This window comes from Empidonax traillii, unplaced genomic scaffold (genome assembly GCF_003031625.1).
Source record: "Empidonax traillii isolate 1590-97213 ecotype Southwest subspecies unplaced genomic scaffold, ASM303162v1 scaffold336:size770142, whole genome shotgun sequence".
In the NCBI taxonomy this organism is placed as follows: domain Eukaryota; kingdom Metazoa; phylum Chordata; class Aves; order Passeriformes; family Tyrannidae; genus Empidonax; species Empidonax traillii.
The window spans coordinates 548,830-568,768 of NW_020955529.1; the positions used below are offsets into that span (position 1 = coordinate 548,830).

At 36.3% G+C, this 19,939-nt stretch overlaps 1 protein-coding gene across 1 annotated transcript in view; it reads right to left on the minus strand.

Moving 5' to 3' along the window:
- The window catches only part of STK32B (serine/threonine kinase 32B), a 176,947-nt gene that overhangs the window by 144,340 nt on the left and 12,668 nt on the right, over positions 1-19,939 (minus strand). Inside the window, exon 2 of the mRNA XM_027891979.1 lies at positions 3,678-3,733. Coding sequence (XP_027747780.1) covers positions 3,678-3,733 — 56 coding nt within the window. The remainder of the gene's footprint in view (positions 1-3,677; positions 3,734-19,939) is intronic.

Below are 19,939 nucleotides of genomic sequence, written 5' to 3' on the forward strand. Positions count from 1 at the left end.
AGTACCCTCAATCAGTGCAGACATGATTCTGGGCTCCCATCTGTTTTACACCAGTGTAATTTCAATTACTTCAGCACAGGCAGTCAGTTTTATACAAAATTAGCAAACATATAAATATAAATTTATAAATACATATAAATATACCAAATTAATGAGATCCAAGTCTTGTGTCTCACCATCTTAGACAAATAGAAGAGAATTTGTACATTGAAATTATAATTTAAATTTAATTCAAGGAGGTCAGGTTTTTCAATATACTTACTCCCATGAACAGAGAACTTGAAGAAAATTGGTACTATAATGTCCCTGAGAACTAGTTGTTGCACCTGAATACAAATTATTTTGCAGCAGTAACCCTGCAATTACATGGTTATTGGTATAGTTATAAGGATAATGAGAATTCTTGTATTTCACTCCATGTCAGTTTAGTACTTATTGGGTGATCTTCAAAAATATATTTTTTTCTAATATTTTTTTTGAAAAGATTGATAGCTCTACATACAACAACATGGAAAAAATAGCCAAATTAAACACCTGAGAGCACTTCAGAGGTTTTCTATGTCATAAAGAAATAGCTACTTTGACCAGAGTTCAACATTTTTGGTTTGAGTATTTAAAAGTTTCTGCTTCTGAATTTACTTAGAAAGCAAATATTTGGTCAATATTTCTGACCAGCCCACTTGCAATGTACTTGCAATTACTAATAACTGGAATATTTTAAGCATAATAAACTTAAAGGTCTTCCTAAAAAAAAAACCCAAAAACAAAAACTGTCCTGTTATGCAGGAAGGCACCAAAGCATAAGGAAACAGCTTGAACTTAGCAAAGCAAGGCCACTGAAGCCAGAAAGGCTACTTTTAGAGTAATGCCCCACACCTCACTTGAGTACCACTGACCCTTGCCCAGGGCTGTGCCAGTGTCTGTATGTACAGGTACGTACACTGGGTGTGTATGCACGTGCCCAGGAGAGGGGGAAGTATTCAGTAAGCAGTCACACACCATTCTGCCACAGCTTGCATGTCACTTGGCTTGAATAAAAGAAAGACTAACTTGCACAGAAATTTTGGCTGTGATGGTACAACGCAGCTTGGAGCTCAACTTCATCATCTGTCCCTTACCAAGGTGCATCCTGAGCTCTCAAAGTCACCTTTGAAGGGAGCCTGATTGTTTCCAGAAAAAGGAGCTGCTTGTGGTTTCTCTTCTCTCCACTTTTCCTACTCTCCTCAAAACTGCTGTGATGCATCTTCACTTTTCCTGGGGAATAAGCTACAGCGTCTATGAGGCAGCATCTGCTCTTAACCGTCCCTAAGAAACAGCATGTACTGAGGCAGCAGCTTAAAGCAAGTGGCCACTTCTCAGAAAAGGCAAGCTCTTGAGATACAAAGCGTTTGATACCAAATGGCCTACGAATTCCTGTAACAGCAAATGTTGCTACTGTGAATTGAAAATGCCAAAGGAAAAGGCAGGGAGCTGCTTTCCAAAGCCAGCTGGGAGGACAGAGCATAGCTGCTGAATCAGGCAGCCCCAAGGGAGGAGGTGAGGTGCCGAGGATCACCTTGAGCTCTGTGCACAAGACAGAGCTGAGCTGCGTAGAGGCTCTGCCATATCAGATACCTCCTACAGCAATATCCTGCTGAGGCCTAAGGTTGCTGTAGCAACCAGAGTAATTTAAGAAATATTGAGAGAGAGAGGGAGCTATTGTACCAACAACAATAAAATAAAAAAGTAGAGCATGTCTTAAAACATCCTTTTGCTCTCAGAAAGCAGAAAAGGCCACAGCGGAGCCATAAAGGAAGCAGGCAGTTTAGGGCAAACATGATGCTGAACACAGTGTTATGTGTTGCAAGATGCTAGAGCACAACAGACCTCAAACAGTAAACAGCTAACAATAGAGATTAACAGTCTTGCATCATTTGTTGACATTTTCTGCTGCCAGGTACTTCCAGCAGGACAGTAATAAGAAAAGTTGCCAGCAACGAGGCTTCTAAATGACCAATAAAGGCAAGACTGTCTCACAGAAAAGACACTTGGAATGGTGACTGATTTACCATGTTGTGCTTTTGGCTATGTTATAATAGGTCGTTTTAAAATGGGTTTCTTTTTTTCACTGCCTGTGGAAGGCAAAACAAGGTGATTTGTCAGAAGCCTGAATTCATTTGGGGAAAAAGAAAAAAGCCTGTTCCAACAAGGACTTTCCTTTTGCATTTGACAGCTGCAAAAGAAGGATTTAAATTTAGAGGGTGCTCATGCATGAGTCCTTTCTTGCATTAAACATGTTCTCTGAGGGCTGTGAAACTCTATTCTCACCAATGCAGATTCTCCAAAGCAGATTCACTAGAACACTGCAGTCAAATAAACCTGTAAGAAAGTTAGATGTTTCTAGAAATATCATAGAAACATTCACCTGTTTCCTGAATGCCATGGAAATGAGTGGATCAAACATCAACCAACAAGCCTTCAAAATGCAGGTAGGCTTCTTTTATTTTCCTGCATAGTGTGGAAGGGTGAGGGCCCCTTTGAAAGGGCAGAGACAGTAGAATGTGTATGAATGTAAAAGATTTGAATAAAGAGGGGTACAGGTGATCTTTTTAGGGGCCAACAAAATTTAACTTCTTTTCCTGTGCCTTACTTGCACTCTTGGACCTCTATTTAGTTTGGCATGGCATTTCATCAGTGTATTGTGATAATAAACAATCATAGCTTTCCAGTTGTCTGATTTTAAGGGGTTCTGAAAAACCATGTTGGCATGGCAGCATATTCTCCCATTGACCTCAGAGAGGGCTTCTCTTTACTGAATCAAATAAGGACCATGCCATGAAGGACCATGCTGCTCCGCAAGAAGTATCTAAAATTAAAGTAATTTTTCTGCATGAAGTCCAAGAACCAGCAAAATCCTATGTGTGTTCTTAATGCGCGACTACAGAAGTATCTTACCCGCACTGACCTGGCATATACTCAAGATTCATTCAAATTTAGATCTACAAAGCTGTTGCTTGATCAGTTATCTGATCAGTTATATTTCACCTTCAAATGTGTTCCTGTGAGAAATGATTTCTAATATTTTTATAATATGATTTTCTCTGGCTTCATAGCCTTGTATTTACCCATATTAAAATTTAAAACCTTGTTATAATCATTATTATAAAAAATAAAGGTTGTCTATTCATGTGTAAACAAACCATTAATCTCTGTTTCAGCAAAATCCTGTTGAATTGAACAAATATTTACTCAGTGATCATAATTATAATGTATGTCAGTTTATATAGTCCCAAGTGAATTTAATCTATGTAAAGTGCCTTTAAAATACTGCAATTATTTTAAAGACACAAGTAAGTCGAGAGATTTAAGAACAAGATCACGCTAGTAGACTGTTTAAAGAAGTAGTCTGCTCCTACTTTTTTGTTTCTTTTTGTTTTGAGGACAGATTTCTAAATTCTGCTAATTCCCATTGGGGAGACTTAATTATTACAATAATTTTTGTTTAATTGATTTTAGTGAATGTATTATAATAGAAAATAATTCAGTGAATATCAGACTCAGTTCATACTGGTGATCAGCTGTCTTTGCGAAGGAAAAGGCTACAAAACCTATGTTCTTTTACCCTAATCAGGTTACCAGAAAAACAAAAAGGAATTCCCTACTAGACTTTTAACTGGTAAAAATAAGTTAATTCTTACCTTTCCAAAACTCCCTTTCCCAATAGCCCGCAGTATTTGAAAGTGATCGAAGTTAACTGCAAAATAAAGGAGAGAAGAAAAGGAAAATAGTTTGTAGCTTGCTAAATCAGAATCAGATAAGAAATACATTGTTTCCAACTAACGTAATTTTACCATGTGATATTCACTTTTTTTCTTAAAACGCCAAATATATTTAATAGCTAACAAAGAGGAATTTAGCTTTAAAATATGCTGCATTCATTTTGTTCATCAATTCATCTTGGTCCAATGCCTTCAGTGCTCAGTATCTCCAAAGAGAAACATATTTCCGTCCTAACCAAGTAACAAGACATAAGTTAGCATTGAGCACCATCGGCATTTTCCAGAAATATTAAGATCTATTAAAAGTGCACGGAATAATTCAGGTAAGTAACACCATCTACCTACAGATACATAAGGACAGTATTATTTTAGTAATCACTCTGCAGGATAATTCTATATTCTGTTACAGTGATGGAAGCTTGTCCTATGATGAGCTAGTATGATCAGCCCCTCCAAACTTTTCCACCTTAACGCAATAAATAATGCTAATATTGTAAGACTATTACATTATACAACATAATTTTGTTCTGAGAGATTTCATTTTGGTTTGGCAATAAACTGGATTTACTCAAAACTTGTGAAAATTTGACAGTGCAGCCTGACCTAGACACTGAAGGGGTTTGCTGTGAGGGTGAGTGAGATTTCATTTCTCTGAAATGTCATTATTGTTATTGCACGAGACTGAGCACAGCATGACCTTCAAACTTTTGTTTCATTGGTAGATCTGGTGGTTTTAAAAAAATCCAACATCATCCTGAACAAAACTGATGCAAAGTCACTGAGACACAAACACGACGATGTGTGATACAGTTTTTACAGTCAGTTGTCAGAAAAGGATCACAGTTAGAGCTAAATTCAGTGAACCAGAGATGACAAAGTTCAGTGCAACTTAACAGGATTTTTTCAATTTAAAACTTTCTTATGTTCCTAGCTTTGGCCATGGACCTTCATCTATGCACCTGTTATCGCTACAACAGTAATCTGTAAAATTATGGAGACAGACTGTCATCGGAAAAATCACAGAAGCATAGAATGGTTGGGGTTGGAAGGGACGTTAAAGATCATCTAGTTCCAACCAATCTGTCATGGGCACTTTCCGCTAGACCAGTTTGCTCAAAGCCCCATCCAACTTGGCTTTGAACGCTGCCAGGGATGGGGCACCCACAACTTCTCTGGGCAACCTGTGCCAATGCCTCACTATCCAAAAATGTGGCTCAAATCATGATGAAGAAGAAAATCCTGTAAGACTAATAACACTTTAAATAAAGTGTCAAAAAATTTCAAGCAAAGCTTTGTGTAGAAAGTTGCAGTGTTGATATTTATCAAGCCACTGAAAAGATCTAGTATCTTACTTTTGGGTTGCAATAATATCTCATTTACAAACATTTGTTTATTTATGTTTGCTTACACTGCCTTCAAGGAAACATGGTTGCTCCTTTCATTAGTGCAGCTATAGTAACCACCTTTCTGGTAATTGCTGGAGACAAATCAAGTCCAGAGCTGCCAGAGCTGAAAGCAGCAGACTCGATTCATGAAACAAAGATAGTGAATATAGCAGTTTTAGGATTTGGATACTGAAATAAAAATACTTAAGGTTGCAAAGGATTTATAAACTTCTTGGAAACCGAAAATCAGAAAACAAATTTTGTGCTGAATCATGTAAGAGTTAGGGTTACCCAGATGCCTGAGAAGTAAGATTATCTGTCAGCAAGCTGCAGTTAGGGTCTCTGCTGACAGTTTTTATCAGTAGGGTGCTCTCCTTTAGTTCTTGCTGATCAATACCGGTGTGGTGAGTAAGATAGTTATCAACCCCACATTACACATAAACTTACAGCCACTTAAATCCTGTTCCCACAAGTCATCCCTCCCAAGTGCTTGACTGGGTTATCTAAGGTGATCCTTAATTTAGGTAGGAATTCAGCACAGTGTTGAAAATATTATAAGCAATGTTAGTCTCATCAACTCCTCTAATAGAAAAGAGGCATCAGTTTTTCCCTCCAGCGTGCTGGTGTTGCCTCTTTTACTCTGCTTTAAAACGTTTTTGTGTTTCTTGCTTATTTTACCAATTCTTTTTTAACAGACATGTTCCTTAAAGAAAGATTAGTTTGAGTTTGTTCTTTATTTTGCAGTCATTCAGCTGAATCCAGTTCCCAAAACAACTGAAAAGCTGTTGAAACAGTCTGTAATTATCTCAATTTCAGTCAAGCTACAGTTCAGTAAGACTTTATTATTTTCTGAAGCCTGACTGGTTTTGAAACGCATCAGTTTGAAGAATTATTTTGTTTTTCTAAAACTAAGATTAAGCATTTACTTTTGACTATGAATAGGACATTTTTTATTGTCCATATAATTTGTATTCTATATCTCTGTACTTCCTTCTTTAGTGTGTTTATTGCTCTGAATTACTAGAACAACTTATTATTTTGATTGGACTTAATTGTGAATTGGATTTCCACAAGACTGAAATTATTAAGTGAAGCACTAGACTGTGGAGTTTAAGATGGATTATTAGTAAGCTAAATAAGTGGTTAAAAAACATAGCCACAACAATTGGTCAAGCTTTTTAATTTTTATGTTTAACTTGAATAGAAAGTGAGATGTTACAGTTTCCTATCTTTATAAAGAAAAAAAATTATTTTCTTTCTATATCTCACTGTTCCATAACCCTTATCTAAATTAAAGTACAGTGATTGAAACACATTTCATGCAAGAGAAAACAAAGATAATTTTGAATAACTGTGGAAGTATGCAAACATACCTGAGCCTATGTTTGAAATGAGCTACACTTGTAACCACTGTGCTTCTTTGGAAGGGGAAAGTTCACTTAAGTAAGACAACTGAGTCTCTTTTGATCATTCAAACGTACTCACAACATTGCAGATTCACAAACTGAGGAAGTTCCTCCCTTGGGATATAAGGAAATAATAAAAAATGGGATACCTTTGCAGTTGAGACCAATGCCGAATTCACTGAGTAAAACTAAGATACTTTAAGTAACAAGCCCATCTATAACAGACCAGACATGCACAAGTCACATCAGCTTCACAGCCCTAATAAACAGTGAATGGTTGAGCTGAGTTTGCTGCCACCTTAGTACTACGCTACTCATACACTTTGGGTGTTTTCCTCGGGTGTTTTTCATCTCACACTCTCAAAATTTTTGGATAATTTTATTCATCACACTTTTTTTTATTTTAAGGTTCAGTAGGTGTCTTTTTTTTTTTTTTTTAAATTCAGTGCCAAAAGGCTACCTCTTACTCTAAGAAGAATTACAGCTCATCATGACCTCTATCGTTTTCAGTGTTTGAAATATCATCAAGGTCTGACATTGCCATTTGCTCTGTGCAAAGAGGAGATCACAAGTATTAAATTCTTGTCCTCCAAAACATGACACGTCCAGCTTGTGTGGTGCCTGGTGTTGTAGCTAGTGACATTTTTCTAGCACTAAGCCCCACTGAGATAATGGTGTGGCTGGCAGAAGGACATTTTCTTCAGTAACAGTAATATGACTATTACTCTTTTATAGATTACTTGGTATCTTTTACTCAAGAGGAAAAAATTATTTCCCAACTCTTTGAGAACTTCTCTCATTTTATCATCACATCATACTTTGGAGGTCTTAGACATGGGCTCTGAATTTGACTCTAAGTCTACTAACATTTTTCAGAAACCAAAATTAGTATATGCTGTCTTCAGGAAATTTTTCATATAAGTAAACAGAATGAGACTTTTATTAACAACAGTATGAAGGAGTTTCTTTTCAGTCTCTTTGATTTTCACCAATTTGGAAAAATCAAGTATTAAAATCTCCCCTCCCCCATCTCCCAACTTTATTCCTTAAAAATCACCATTAATTCAAAACTAAGAAGGAATACAGAATAAACATTTGGCTATCTAAGGGAGAAAATAGATCAGCATTTATGACATCTGTTGCATGATATGGTATTAGAATGATGGATGCCTATTAATTTCAGCAATGTGCTATATATATATGCATAGAAATTAATGTGTTTTATTTCTTTACATTTAGTCACACTCAAATAAACATTGAATTCGTTCCACTGTACAAATTCAAATCTCTTTTAATAACTTGAAGTGCAAGTATACTTATTTCTATTAGAATCATAGTTTTGAATTAGTCCCATCTAGAGCATTTTCCAGCAGTTTGGTTGTGAACAAATACAAGCTAGATGATGGTAATGGGATTCACAAGCTAAATTAAAGGTTTCACCCTGCTTGCCAGGAAAAGTAAAAAAATATGGTCCTAGCCATTACAGATACTTGGTCAGATATATTAGTATACTCAAAAACTATCAGGAATATCGAGAAGGATGGTGCAGTGGTTTGTGACTGAATTGTACACAGGAGCCTCTCTATTGCCCTCAGTCTTCTCATGTGATTTTAGGCAAGTATGTCAATATCTTCTGCCACTGTCTGTAGAAAAACGAATCATTACATCTCTAAGCAGCTGTAAAATTAGGTATAGGAATTATCCTAGAGCTCAGCCATACAAGTAATTGTGAGAGTAGCAAGCGCCAATTCAGGTAATGGTGTTTTATAAAACCACTGAAGACTGAAAAGTCATTTTAAAGTGGACAAAAGTCCACACCACTGAGGAAGTGGGGTTACAGAACTCAGTAGACTGATTCAAAGCCTACACATCAAGTTGCCATAGAGTTGAGAGAGAACTTGTCTTCCACTTCATACTACACCATTTCTCAGGCACATCTTCTGAACATGAGCACTGATGGAGCAGATATATGGTATACAACTTTATAGTGAAAGATAAAATAAATATTCCTTGCTCCACTGCTCCCCAAGGATAAAGTATACTTTGGGGAAAATATTCACATCACAGACTCTTGGGTTTTTACCACCACACTGCAAAAAGTCTGGATAGTTGAAGGGGACACTCCTATTCTTTTTTTAATCAGCATTATATACATCTTGATATATGTAAAAAAAATGGAGTATTTCAAATGCATTCAACTCTACTGCATTATTCAAGAGTGCTATGGTGACTTGAACAACAACAACAACAACAACAAAAGTTACATCAACATTGATCATTTCATGTTTGATTTATGATACCCCAAAAGAACACAACATTTCTACCCTTTCACTTGTAGTTTCACTAATTTAAAATATTCTCATGTTACTCATAATTTGTTCAAGTGTAAATTACATCTAGCTCGAGAGGCAATATGTATATTGGGTGTATTCTAGATAGAGCTGACATCTGTTTTCTCACTGCAGCTGAGGAATGTTTACTGCATGTGTATGTGATTAGTCCAAATACACTCAATAACAATTACCTGAAAGAACTTCCTATCTCCTAGAGAAATAAGCCTAATAAGAAATATCCAATTGAACGTGGCCAAAGCACAGGCATATACATGCTTTGCATAATGAAAAATAAAGTAGAGGCCTTTCAATTCAAGAAAAAGTGGAAGAACTTCATAAGATAAACACAGATATTCTACTTCTCTGGTTAAGTCCCACTGGTTTATTTGGACTGTCTGGCAATAGCCAAAACCAGAACATGAGCCCTAAGGCATTAGAAGGTGTGCAGACAAGCCATATTCTTAATACAGTGAGCATTTCAAGACATCTAGCTGCATTCTCACTGATCTCAAGAGAGAAGTAAAAAGAAACAAGGAGATGTGATATAGCCATCAGCCAAGAAAGTAGATTTTTATGTAAGTCTGAGCACTGTCTTGCAGGTCTGTTTTGGGATGTTTTAATACTTCCTGTTTCTGTGAATCAGAGAAACAAAATAAGAACTAAATCAAATTTCCTTCTAGACTTGGCCTGCATGGTTTGACCTGAGACTCATTGTTATTTGGATTTCAAACTAGTTCTGCAGTCTTCTTTCTATATATGTCTATTTTTCAGATCTTCCTGCCTTTTGCAGGGAGAGCCAAGGGAAGTGCTGACAGAACCTCACTAGGTCTTAGCAGCCATCAGACCTTGTTAAAATTGTTACTGTCCTTTCACACAAAGATGGGTAAGATGAGTAACTAAGTAGATACAGTCATGTATCTACTCATACTATCTACTCAGATACTCATATTATGAGTATTCATAATAAAATCACCAGCTTGAATGGACATAGACAGGGTAAACATGAACAGTGCCCAAAAATTAGATTAAGGGTCATAAAATGGTTTGGGTAGTCAAAACAAGTCATATTCCATCATATTCTATTCATGGCTAGTGCACTAGTGATAAGATACTGTTTAAATTCAGATAGAAATAATTTTTGCTGACAGAATGATAAAGCCAGGCATACCTTTGAGGTGAGCAAAGAGTACAAATCTGTATAGCTTAAAAGGTTCTGAGTAAAATGAGTCATGGCTATACATTATTTGATTGGGAAACCTACTAGTTAGAAAGAGATAAATAACTAGAAGACATGAAAAAAGCAGTTTCAGAGCTGATTTTATCTTATTAAGGATGAATCATGGTGTCTTCTATTGTATTTAGGGGCTTTGCATTTAAATTGCATTACAATGCATCAATTCTTCAGGATTAATGAGTGTTTTAGTCTCAATATAAACTGTTTCTAATTATTATGTTAATATTTTTAAAATTATTCCTTTATATTTATATTTACAGTCATTTATTTATAATTATTTTCAATTAGAAAGAACTGAAGATCTTTGTAGGTCAAACAAATACTATTTAAAATTCAGCTAATTTTGCTTTGGACTTTAAAATGCATTTCAATCTGATCATGTTTGCATACTTCACTTTCTTCAGTCAAAGTGATACATTTCTGTGTTATCAAAGGACTTTCATTTCAGAACTCTTGATTGATCCAAAATGGTTTTTTTAGAGTGTTCTTTTCTATACTGTGCTTCCTTGTGAAGTCATCTGCAAGATGAGATCACTGGCTGAACTATATCTCCCATTATGCAGGTATGCTCACAGCACTTGCATTATGTGTGTTTTTTTCACTAAGAGCTGGTGGTGTGTTGGGTTGTGGGAGTTGCAAACAGGTACAAGATTCAGGTCCACAGAAGGGGATAGAAGAATCAGACTGTAATGCCTTTGAAGAAGTGTCATATCTCAGAAATGCAGTATTGCTTTGAACTGCCGCAAAAGGAAGCCTGAGAAGGAAAACTTGAACTCCATTCAAACTCAAATCCATCTCTGTTTTCCCAGCATATAGCTTAATTTTTGTAAAGGAAAATACTGGCATTTTGATTTGGCAAAAAGTACAATTATTCATTAAAATTCTTTTCAGAGGAAAAGTCTGTTTCAAAAGAAAAAAAAAAAGAAATTAGATTGTTATCTGCCATCCATGTCACCTTTCAAACAAGACATAGTGGAAGCAACCTCTTCCCTAGATTGCCAGAGATGGGGAGAAAACCCCAGTACCACTGTGTTGGAAAACCAACAATGTAATTTTATTTATACCTCTCTTGGTTCTATACTCTATCAATAAATAGCTGGTAGCATAGATAAAAGAGTGGGCTAAATAACATCTGCTGTGGTGCATTGCCGAAATTCTTGTTTCCTTATGTCAATCCTCCTACAAAGTAGTACTTCACATGCAATTTAGCTACACATCAAATTCACAGAATATTTAGGCAATGCATGGTTTGTTCATCAAAAGCAGTGCCAGCATCATGGGGCTCAACACTGTAATTAGTGAGATCCACCTCACATCACATCTTTAAAAAGTGTGGGGATTTCCCTAAATGGCCGGGGAATTTTCGTAATGTGTTAAAATGAATACTGGAAAGAACTACAACTTCCTACCACTTTCCAAAATGCTATTAAAACAGACTAGAGGAATTTGGTGAGTCAGCTAATCATTTACACTGTTACAGAAACAGGCATGTGTTGCCACAACCGAAATAAAATTGAAATTCCAAAGAAAATTAGCATTTGAAAATAACCAAGCTGCTAAAGGAAGAAGATGCTAGAACTGATTTCCAAAACTTTTCTTCCCTTTTAATTCTGTAATAGAACATAATTCTTTTTCTAATGCTATTCTGTAAAAGCTGAAAAAGAAATTAAGCTGAGCTTTTGCATTCACAAGGAAACTGTGACTCCTTGGTAAACAATAATCTGCTTGAACCCAAGATTAAAGGCAAATTTCTCTCCAGAGCTGTTTACAATTCTAATAAGACAAATTAAAGCATACTGACATCTATGTTGAAATACATACATACATCTATTCTGAAAAATGTACCAAGCGGCTACCTGAAACCTGTAAAACAAAGTTTGGTTCTTGGACAACTTATAAAGGCTGTAAATCATTAGAGCTTTTCTCTGAGGGTAGTTTAAACTGAAACTACTGGGTGCCATCCTACAATCTCAAGACCTTCTCTGAGAAATTGGAGATACACCATGAAAACAAAACTCAAGAAATGTCATGCTTTTCAGGATGTGGGTGTCAACTTCTGTGAGACACTGGGAGGGATTTAGAGGTAGCAGAGATTTGTCTGCATGCCACTGAAGTCAGCATAGAGAGCCTTACAGCTGTAAACTGGAGTAGGATTTTGATTAAAAACACAGTCATTAGTTTTTGCTTAAAGTCTACTGAAAGGTTGTTCTGTGGTATCCTGGTAAGGGCTTCACCAAAAGCACTAGGGACTGCAGGGGTTTTTGTGATTGTTATCCCATGGAAAAATAAAAATTTATTGCCCTGTGGAAGATGTAAGAATGTTTGGCTGCTGCTTTGCTCCACAAGAATTTTAACACAGATTTGATGAAAGTAGCTATTCCTTTCTGAAGGGTTGAGAACAAATAGGTGTTTACTGGCAAAGATTAATTGCACTGATCAGAAGAACTCTTGTGGTTGCATGTCTCTCCCAGTGTTTCTTGGGAGTATTAGATTAAAAAAATAAAGTCCTTTTTCTTGGCTTTATGCCTCTTCACAACTAGTCCAAAATTTAACTGTAAAAATTTCTAATTGGATGTTTTAGTGTGTTACCTCTGTGTCTTCAGACAGGTTATTCTGTCTTACAGGCATACAGCAGTACGCTCTCAGGTGGCTGGGGAAAAAAAGAGTAATTGAACAGCAGGTTCTTGCTTGCCATGGTTTGCTTGAGCAAATGCAGGAAGAGATGAGAGGAGAAACTATTCTTTTAAATAAATAATTTCAGCCTGAAGGATACAAAGCAATATGAAAGTTCTGTTCTTTTGAGTAAGAATGTGATTTCAAATCCAATGGAAGTAAACAGAAAGTTATCTAGTTTGGGAGTCTTTCTCATCTTTTTGCTTTTCTCATCTTGCCACTTTTCCTCTTTTTCATTGGAGAAGGAAGTGAAAGAACTACAAAATCAAAAGTTCTTCACTGAGCTCAGCTAAAACGAAAAATTTCTGAGTGAAAAATTCATTATGATTTCTGCTTTGCTGTTACTGTTGTCTATCCATGTATACATGTCCATGTAGAGTGTGTGAGCATTTCTAGGTTTTTTTCCTGAAATCAAAACATTGCAAAAAATACTACTTCTCATTTTTCTTTTGGCTTTTCACAGGAAAGATTTCTATTTTCATAGTGTATGTTTTGTAGCATAATAATGTGGGGAAGTAGAAACCATTTACATTTCCCAGCATCAGAAACATAACCTATGTGCTTTAGAGCTTACATGCATACTGAATTTCTCACAAAAAGCACCTCACCAGCACAGTATTTTAGCCCCTTTATGATCCTTTTCATGTGATGCGATGACAAGAGCACATGATCATCTCAGAAAAAGGCTTGTTCTTTGAAAAACTGACAAGAAAATGGGGTAATCACATAGAGACCATCTCTTGCACATTGCAGACAGCAGGAACAGAGGAGAGCAAGAGCACCCCTTTTGATGGCAGTATGGATGTTTAGACTGGATTAAACTACTCGTGACACCTTATAATACACCTGCAACTCTTGAGTTGTTAGAAGTCTAGTTTCAAGGGCAGTAGGATGAGATGGTCACCTTCACAGAGAGTTACAGTGCTTATTAGTACAGAATTTATGTATTTTACTTTAACAGAAATTGCTTTATACCGTAGTAGAGACCAAATTCTGATTCATGTCGCATTAATATATACTGACTCTAATACTTGAATTTCATACTCATGCATGTGTGAATACTCACACGTAAGTGAGCACAGGCAATAAAGGTAAAGACAAATTTAAAATTATCTGCTAAGCTGGTCTTTTGACTTCGATGACAATTCCAGGAAGGCAACCAATTAGCCTTCTGAAAATAAGTAGAAATAATAATGAATATCTTATGTTAGAAAGATTTAAGCTAATACAGTCTAAAGTGTGACTGCTATTATTTGAAGGCAAAGTTAGTAATTTAAAATAATTAATTTAAAATTGTTTCTTATTAATAAAGAACAAAAAAAGGTCAAATAAAGCTGACAGAGCTAGGTAGAAGATTTAAGGAACACAAAATGTGTGTTGCCTTCGCAAAAAGTCAGCTGGACAATCTAGTAGGGATCAAGCCCAGGTTCATAGCATGTCCTTGTTGGCAGTGCAGTATAAAACAGGAAAGAATGACTATCTGTTTAATGTCATCACTGATGATATGAGCTGCAAAAAATTTAGCACAATTATATGTTTTACTTGTCTTTTTGGGGATAATGCAAGATCTTCAGAAGTCCTGATAATGACTAATGGTACAGGCAATAACCAAGGTGAAACTCTCTTGACAAATATCTAAGATTTAAAACAGCAGCAGCTGACACGACTTAAAAGGCTAAAGAGACAAAATACAATAGTGGCAAGAATTAACGTAGGCTAATACTGCAAAAAGGCAATTAAATTTATATCCAGGATATCATCAATGAACAGTTCAGAAAGGGGTAGAACTAGTGCACAGTACAGACACAAAGTAGGGAAGACTCAGACTGTGTCTAAGAAGAGAGATCCGTGCACAGCTGACCCCTCGCTAGGCATCACAGACAAGACACTCTTCTAATGCTACTTCCCTGCCCACAGAGGTGGAGGATCACTGACTTAATCAGTCTAAAAATGTGATACCATGGACTGAGAGTAAGAATTTGAATGCTGATGATGGGCCATTGGCCTAGATGGTCTTGATTGTGTGGGTCAGTTTAGTGTAACCCTTCAGCAGCATAATTTTAAAGCAGACCTTTTCACAATCTCATTATCTTCTGTTATGATGACTGATTTATCATCCATCCATTAAGCTAATAATACCCAACTGGACTTCAAATACAGGGGCTTTTAGATTTAACAGAAAAGTGAAAGGAATATGGAGTACTAAATCTACTACTCTTTTTCAACAAAGAGCAAATAGTAACAGTAGTTGTGAAAAGCCTGTAATGACTGATCAGGGATTTTAAATATTGTTGTATAACTCAGTGCTATGAAAAGTACCATCAGAGGTCAAAAGTTCCTATGAATGGACGGAAATACAGTAAAAATTCTCACCTTTGCTAAATAACCAATATTGGTGCTCTGTTGATGGCCTGGTTAACACAAGCCTGAAGGTCAGAAAAGATTTGCTGGTATTTGGAAATAGTTATGCATCACTGTGGTGGATATGTTCATTGCTTGTGCACAGGATTCATTGTGCCTGGTCCCATGAAGCTGGCCACATGAAAACAGCCACACCATTCTATGATTCTGTGATTGTATTTAGGCTGTCACTGTAGCTACATGACAGGAACAACTGAAGCTATAATTAGTTTATTATTAGGTTTGATGCACCGGCTAACAATGCAATAGATATAATTCCATAGGCCTGACCTCACTGCCATATGGAAATGATTAGGATTTAGTCAGGCAGTGTCAAATCCTTAGTATAACCATAGGTTAGTTTACCATAACAACTGATTTAGCTGCATCTATGTTCTGTTAGCATAGAGCATTCAGGTAACATATTTTCTAGCAGAAAGGTTTCTTTTGCATTGACTCACTTGGCTTTGGGGAAATTAATTGGAACTTCTCATCTATGTATCTGTTATAAAGCAGCAACTTACAAGATTTTACTATTATAAACTCACAAGTCAGTCAATTTTTTTTTTTTAAGACCAGTAAAAGTGCTAATTAAAGATTCCTTTTTGTTGCTATGAAAACACTCTTGTTTTCTGACAGAACAGAGATTTGGTTCAGAAAAGCTCTTGACTTAGCATCACTGGAAACATCAGAAGTCATCAAGGAACAATTGAACTGATATACTGGAGCCAGTGAATAGCAGGGAAGCCTTTGTAAGTCTCCATGCTTTTCACAGCTCCTTTGAAGGGTAAACTTGACACTGAAACTAAGGGGAAAAGTTTCAGGACCTGCTCCAATACAAAATGTAAGACCTTTCGTAAGTGATAAAACATAGCACCCTTTCATTGAGAAAAGACAATTTCTGATTAACCATGTTGTTTACTTATGGATAAGCCAACAAAAACAATCTGAAATCTATTGCAAGAAGAAACAGTTGACAGGTACGTCCAGCAGAAAAGATACTCCTTGAAAAAATGTGTTGCTAAAGTACAGAAAATCTAATTTTCACTTTTCTGTAATAGACTTCCCTGAGATCAGGAAACACATAATAGACTATGAAGCATCTTTTTCAGCTAGAAAGTGGGAATATTCACCTGCCTCCGAGTTACTATGAGAATAACCTCATTAATAACTGAATTGGAAGGCTCTCTGAGGGAAGTTGCTATGGGAATAAAATGTCAAATATCAGTGTACCAAAGTGTTTTCTTTTGTGATAAAATTTATCAGAGTGATCCCCAGGTGAAAGGAAATAGTTTAAAAGAAGTTAACAACAAAATCCTCAGTGAGACATACATCAATCCTATCCACACAAAGGTCTCTATAATGCCAAATGTGCCAGGGGAAGCCAATAAACCTCTTTCCTCTTGGCTCTTTTGGGCAGTGACCCTGAGAACATTGTTCTTGAAGATCAGGATTTCAGAAAATGAGTCTTGGTGCTATTTACATGGGAGAGTAGGGAGCCAGGTGAAGAGGATTTTAGTTAAACACCTAGACAAAGAATGAGTTGTTCTCCTTTTCTTCTGAATTCAGAACCCAACACATGAGGAGTCTGTCTCCAACACTGAAGAATTACCTCTTCTATTTTTAATCACAGATACAAATTAAATACTGGAGGCAAGTAAGGACACTAAAGAGTCAGAATGATTCCCATTTCAATTGGGATTGCCTCCCATTTAGTGTTTTTAAACTAAACCATCACCACAGGCTCCAAGTGAATGATGACAGTTCTAACTTGCAGCAGAAATGTGCCTGAGTGCAGAGCATAGGCTTTCTTTCTCATTTGTCATTGAAAGATTAAAGCTCATCAGTTTGGGAATACTAACGCTCCTCTGGGAAAAAAACTCTGAAAGAAGCAAGCAAACCTGTGGGTTATATGCGGCTGTCCAGGTCTGGTTTATATTTTGGGATTTGAAAACAGCATGGAAATCTCAAGAATTCAAAAAACCATTTGAAGATATTTCTGAAGATGCCAAGGCATTTGTGACTTCTGGTTCTTCCTCATCAAAAAACATCACAACTATTTAATTTAATTAAATTAGCAGCACATATAGTGAGTATATTTAAGGGCCAGTTCTCCCGTGGAGGAGAATCAAAGAAAATTTCAAGAATTCCATTACTGCCTGGCCACAGAGTAGCACCTCAGAATCCAGCAGAAGCTAGATGCCTCTTAGGCTGGCCAGATTTCTATTGACTGTTTAAATAAAAGAAACAATGAAATTTTAAGAGGACTGGCCTCCTCCATTAAATCCATCCATTAGCCTACCCATTTAACCTCTGCAATTAAATGACATTCACAGTGAACTTCAGCACTCAAATTGCATTTTACTCATAAGTTTTGCAAATTTTCTAAAGTAAGTTATACTCCTGAAAAAAATTAATTAAAAAAATCTATTTTAGAGATAGAACCTCAAATCCTAACCTATAAGGTGCAGAAGGATTGACCTGAACTCAGTCTAACAGTTCTGATTATTATAGTTATCTAGAGCCAGAAAGGGAGTGCTTTTGGATTCTAGATAGAATCCAAAATATTTCATTGTGTGAATCATTTATTTTTGTAAGAATCACTCCACTTTGTCTGCCATTTTGTAGGAAAGCAGATTTCCCAGAGGTTTTTTTTTTACCTACGTACTCACGACTAAACTGTTGTTGATCAAACATAATAATTTTTTTCTAGTTTCAATTGAAGCAATATCCTGAGCTGGTAGTTAACAGTAACACCTTTGTATTTTGATGCATCACATTTTGTGGCTGTGTTCAGGGTGTATAGAAAGGATAGGGAAAAAAAACCTAGTAGGAACAGTTACATTTAATTTCTAAAGAACTTGCAGAATTTCAGTTCAATGCATATTTCTTCATCTCAGAGTTTACAGATAAATATTCAGTGATAGAATGGGTAGTTTTGGTATTGAGACTGAAAAAGATAGGTTGATTGCTGTACACCCTAACTGCAGCAGTTTTTTTACTTGGAGTTGATGATTTATTCAGTGATCATTGTGCTTCTTACCTCTGGGAAATCCTTATATGCTTATTTACAAGTTATTTATAAGTATGCTTATTTACGCACCACAAGCAATTACACCGAATCTGATAGGACCATGCATGGCTGAAAACACTAAATATGAATAAAGAAATCAGGCACTTGTTCTTATCTATCCACTATTAAGATTAGGAGGTGCCTTGGTTTCAGATGGAATAGAGTTAATTTTCTTCTTAGTATCTAGCACAGTGTTGTTTATTATTATTATCATCATTATAATTATAATTTCTTTCAATTATGTTCTTATCTCAACCCACGTTTTACTTTTTTCCAATTCTCGTCCCTATCCTACTGGGGAATGGGATAAAGAGAGTGAGCAGGTGTGTGGTACTTAGTTGCTGGCTGGGATTAAACCATAACAGAAATGAAATATGAAAGATTTAAAGCAAAACAAACATAGATACACTTACAAAACAAACCAAATCCACCTCAGCTCAGAGGGGAGAGGAGGAGGACTTCAGACAAGCCACCATTCCCAGATTATAGCTGAGGGTTGGCATTAGCAGCAGGTCAGTAGACTCTCAAAACCACAACTTAACTTACAAAGATATACCTTATATCACTGCACAACAGAAATAAATAAGATTCACTTGGTGAACAGAGTAGGTAGCTGACAGATATTAATGGAAAGAACATAACTTCTAATTTTAACCACAGAAGTTATTAGGTGCAAAGCACAAACAAATAGTGAGCTGTAGGGGATAAAATTGCTCATTGTAGCAGAAGGCTTGTTAGTCTAAATGCCTGAAACATTCTGTGGCATTAAATGTGCTTATACCAATTCTGTATAATCACAGAAATAGAACCTCAAATAAGTTTAATTATAGATGTTAGATGAAAATAATGAATATTGGTGACTCAGTTCTAGAGTTCCCTACCACATACACTGGGTTTGTTTTGATGAGAGTAATGTACAAACAAAAATATCTGTGTTTATATAGAGAGAAAGAGAAAGAGAGAGATTTTCTCTAAAAATATATTTATCTCTGTATTGTATTTTATTAACTAGGATAAAATCATAAATCAGTAGATAGAGGCTATTTTGGAAATAATATTAAACAACCTTAGCTTCTTGACAGTAGGGAATGGAAGCTTTCAAACTAGTGGGAAAAAAAAGCTTAATTCCCACAACCAAGTCTGTCATTTCCTTTTTTTTTTTTTTTTTAGGTTAGGAAAATGGCTAGAAATCGGCTTCATATCACTAAAGACTAGAAGAAATGTATTGCATATGACATTAGTCAGCAACTTTTCCTGAGTGATCTGCTGGGCTGTATTCTTCTTTTCCAGACTGGAACGCAGCACTGCAGGAGGTTCTTTGCAACATACAGAACACCCTGTCACTCAAAAATTCAGGATGCTATTGATCCACAAATGCCTGTGGACCGAAAGATGGATATGATCTACCTATCAGAGGAAGATCTGAGAGAGTGCAGGTTGAGAGGCTGAGAGCAGCCTGTAGTTACTCATTAGCATGTGTATGTCCAGGAAAGCATTCAAAATTCTCTGCGTGTCACAAGTGAGAAAACGGGATGCCGCAAGCAGCATCTTTTCTCTGTAATGGACAGCAACCACACTGAAAGGGTTGCCTTCTATTAATGCTTTTAAAATCCATGACTATGCTTCATCTGACACCTTTGAGACAGACTGATGGCTCCTGGCTTAGGAGCACCAATG